The following is a 3280-nucleotide window of genomic DNA, read 5'->3' on the forward strand; positions in this document are numbered from 1 at the left end:
GTGATTTACGCTCACAAAGCTTAAATATGGAATCATTCCTTGTTGTTTAACTATAGTTAAACAAGGACGAATGTTGTTCATGAGCGTTGTGGGCATGAATCGGATCACAGCCTAGGCTACGTTCCAAAACGTCCTCTCTGAGGAAGATTTTACTCTATATGCTATAGCATACGTTACGTGTGCTATATATTTTAAGTAAAATTTTCCTCGGAGAGAACGTTTTGGAATGTACTCCTAGAATACATATTCTATAGACATTTTTTAAGTAGTCGACTTTAGAAATGGGAAAAACAGTTCTTTTTAGTGAATTAGTTAATACGAACTAGTTCACTGAAAAGATCCGTTCATCAAAACAGCTCGCCGCGAACTACTCGCCCAAAATATTCCACATGCGTTGTATTACTATTGGGCACGCATTAATGGCTCGAGCTAGAGTTCTAGAACTATTAGAGAAGTGCGACCAGTGTTAAGCGTCCTGATTGGCCATTGTAATGGCCAGTCATGAGACTTAGACGGGGAGCACAGACTCTTGCATAATGCATAACACATAATGCATAAGAAAATGAACCAATTAAAGTCCTTCATTTCCTTCCTTTCCGTGAAATGAAGAACTTTGATTGGTTCATTTTCTTATGTATTATGCGTTATGCATTATGCAAGAGTCTGTGTCTGAGCCTTTATTCCTTGGTATTACAATTAAATGATTTCGGACGCACAGATTTTCAGCACTGGCAGTGAATTTCGGAACGCACTCTATTCTATGTCTAATATCTATAGACGCGTGCTCAATTGCTCATAAGTCTGCTGAACGCAGCCATTGTGTCGCTACCGGTCTCGATAGATCGTCGATTGGTGGCGCTAGTCGCGATCTTGTAAACGTCCCAAAATTGGCATATCTATTATCTGGCAATATTTGCACTTGACGCTTCCATGTAAAGGCACCTTTAGACTCTTCATTTATTTGTTTATTAAACCAAAATATTAACAAAGGTCATTCATCTACTTGTTAGTTTACTTTCTATGTGCTTCTTTGTCTGTACTGTTAGCGTTTTTTAATCTTTATTGTTATCCAGGACTGAGTTGTTCCACCTTTCGGTAAGCTTCAGCTCACTGTTTTACTCTTTTAAGTTCGGAAACCTCACCCAAGTATCCCCGTGTATCGTCTTATTCTTGTTGTTCACCCTTGTTAAACAAGGATAAGACGATGCACGGGGGCATCATTCAGGTGATGTTTCTGAATGCAACCTTACTCTCTTATGTTCTTACTTTTTTATTCTTTTATTTATCCAATAGGTAAATTATCACATAGTTTATTCGAAAATAGAACAGCCGATCCTAAGTGAAGCTAGATTTGTATTAGAGTATACAATTAAAATGAATCGTAAACGGAGTCCATCATGGGATCGTTTCAAAGTTATGGAAGATAATAAAGCTAAGTGCAAATACTGTAGTCAGCATGTCAGTGTTGCTGGTGGTTCTATTGGAAATTTGATAAGACACTTGAAAACCAAACATCCCACATTAAATTTGAATAACGAGAAAACTGATCAAGTTAATAATAAGGACGTCAAAATTAATGAAAATGTCAATGACGATGATGATGATGATACAGTGTCTAGTTCTGGTTCTGACATTCAAGGAGTAACCAATTCGAATATTACTGCGACTTCGAACAAAACAAACACACAATTAAATATTACAAATTTCTTTGTCCAATCTGTTGCTTTATGTAAATCGAAACGGTTCGATGCACAATTGATAAAAATGATTGTAAAAGAGTACCATCCTTTTTCAATCGTGGAAAACTCTGAATTTGTCAAATTTGTTAAATTGCTTTGTCCAGGTTATTCTCTACCAACACGAAAAACTGTATCCAATAATTTATTACAGCAATTATATTTGTCAACTTTGGGAGAAGTTAAAATAGACTTGAAAAAAGCTAGTGCAGTTTGTCTTACAACAGACTCTTGGACATCTGTAAACAACGAAAGTTTTACCGCTATAACAGCTCATTATTTGGATTCTAAATTTCAATTGAAGTCAATATTATTAGAATGTTTATCATTTCACAGTAGGCACACAGCAGAAAATATATCAAGGTGTTTAAAAGATTGTGTACAAAATTTTAATTTAGAAGATAAAATCATTTGTTGTGTTACTGATAATGCAGCTAACGAAGTTGCCGCTATTCGACTTTGTAATTGGCGCCATTTACCATGTTTCGTACACTCGTTAAATCTTGTAGTACAGCAGAGTTTGAAAGAGATTTCAAATGTAACAGTAAAAGTTAAATCTATAGTTGAATACTTCGAACGAAGTTCTTATGCTCTTTCAAAATTACAATCAATGCAAGAACAGATGAAGTTACCAAAATTGAAACTCAAGCAGGATGTCATAACTCGATGGAATTCCACATACGACATGCTAAATAGAATTCTACAAATCAAAGATTCCGTTGTTTCCACAATAGCAGTTTTACAATGTGATGTACCATTGTTAACAAGTCAAGAATGGAACATTATCGAAAAGAGCGTGGAAATACTTAAGATTTTTAATGATTTTACGATAGAAATGAGTGCAGAAAAAAACATTACAATATCCAAAATTATACCTCTCGTTAATATCATGAATAAAAAAATTAATGATTACTATAATGATGGACCAACATCAATCGAAGTAATGCAAATGGTGAAGAGTTTGAAGGACTTATTGAGTCATCGTTTCAAATATGCAGAAGACAATGAATTGTTGTGTCAAGCTACTATTCTTGACTCAAGATTTAAAAACCATGGATTTTCTAACGAAACAAAATTTTCTTCCGCTTATGAAGCACTAAAATTAAAAGTTCGTGCTGTAAAGTTGAATGAGCTTCAGTCTACTAATAATAACAATACACTCATCGAGTCTCAACCGACAAATTTAAGTTTATGGGAGGATTTTGATAGGAAAGTTAAACGAATTTGCGGTGCAAATAATCCTATGGCATCAGCAATTATCGAGATGGACAAATACCTCCAAGAGCCACTTTTGTGTCGCACAGAAGATCCATTAATATGGTGAAAAGAAAGAAAAATGGTGTACCTTCGTCTTTTTCAAATAGTCACAAAAAGATTATGTATAGTAGCAACATCTGTTCCATGTGAACGAACATTTTCTAAAACTGGTCAAGTATAATACAATACTTACGCAAAGACGAAACAGGTTAACTTCATCTAAAGTTAATAAAATTATGTTTCTTAATCATAATTTATAAGTTTACATTTTTTGTTCGCAAAAAGTA

At 34.4% G+C, this 3280-nt stretch overlaps 1 protein-coding gene across 1 annotated transcript; it reads left to right on the plus strand.

The window, feature by feature from the left end:
* The first annotated feature begins 1204 nt into the window (after positions 1-1204).
* Positions 1205-3060, plus strand: LOC108730261 (zinc finger BED domain-containing protein 1-like). The gene is made up of 2 exons (XM_018459841.1): positions 1205-1225; positions 1294-3060. Exons 1-2 carry the CDS (start codon positions 1205-1207, stop codon positions 3058-3060), a joined length of 1788 nt encoding a protein of 595 aa, XP_018315343.1.
* Positions 3061-3280: the final 220 nt, after the last annotated feature.

This window comes from Mycetomoellerius zeteki, unplaced genomic scaffold, assembly GCF_001594055.1.
Source record: "Mycetomoellerius zeteki isolate Tzet28-1 unplaced genomic scaffold, Tzet1.0 scaffold876, whole genome shotgun sequence".
NCBI classification, from domain to species: Eukaryota; Metazoa; Arthropoda; class Insecta; order Hymenoptera; family Formicidae; genus Mycetomoellerius; species Mycetomoellerius zeteki.

Bases quoted from the DNA above. Each gene is read 5' to 3' on its own strand.
- LOC108730261 (XM_018459841.1), top strand. From the start codon at position 1,205: ATGCACGGGGGCATCATTCAG. The intron at 1,226-1,293 runs GTGATGTTTCTG...TTTATCCAATAG, and splicing joins TGCACGGGGGCATCATTCAG to GTAAATTATCACATAGTTTA.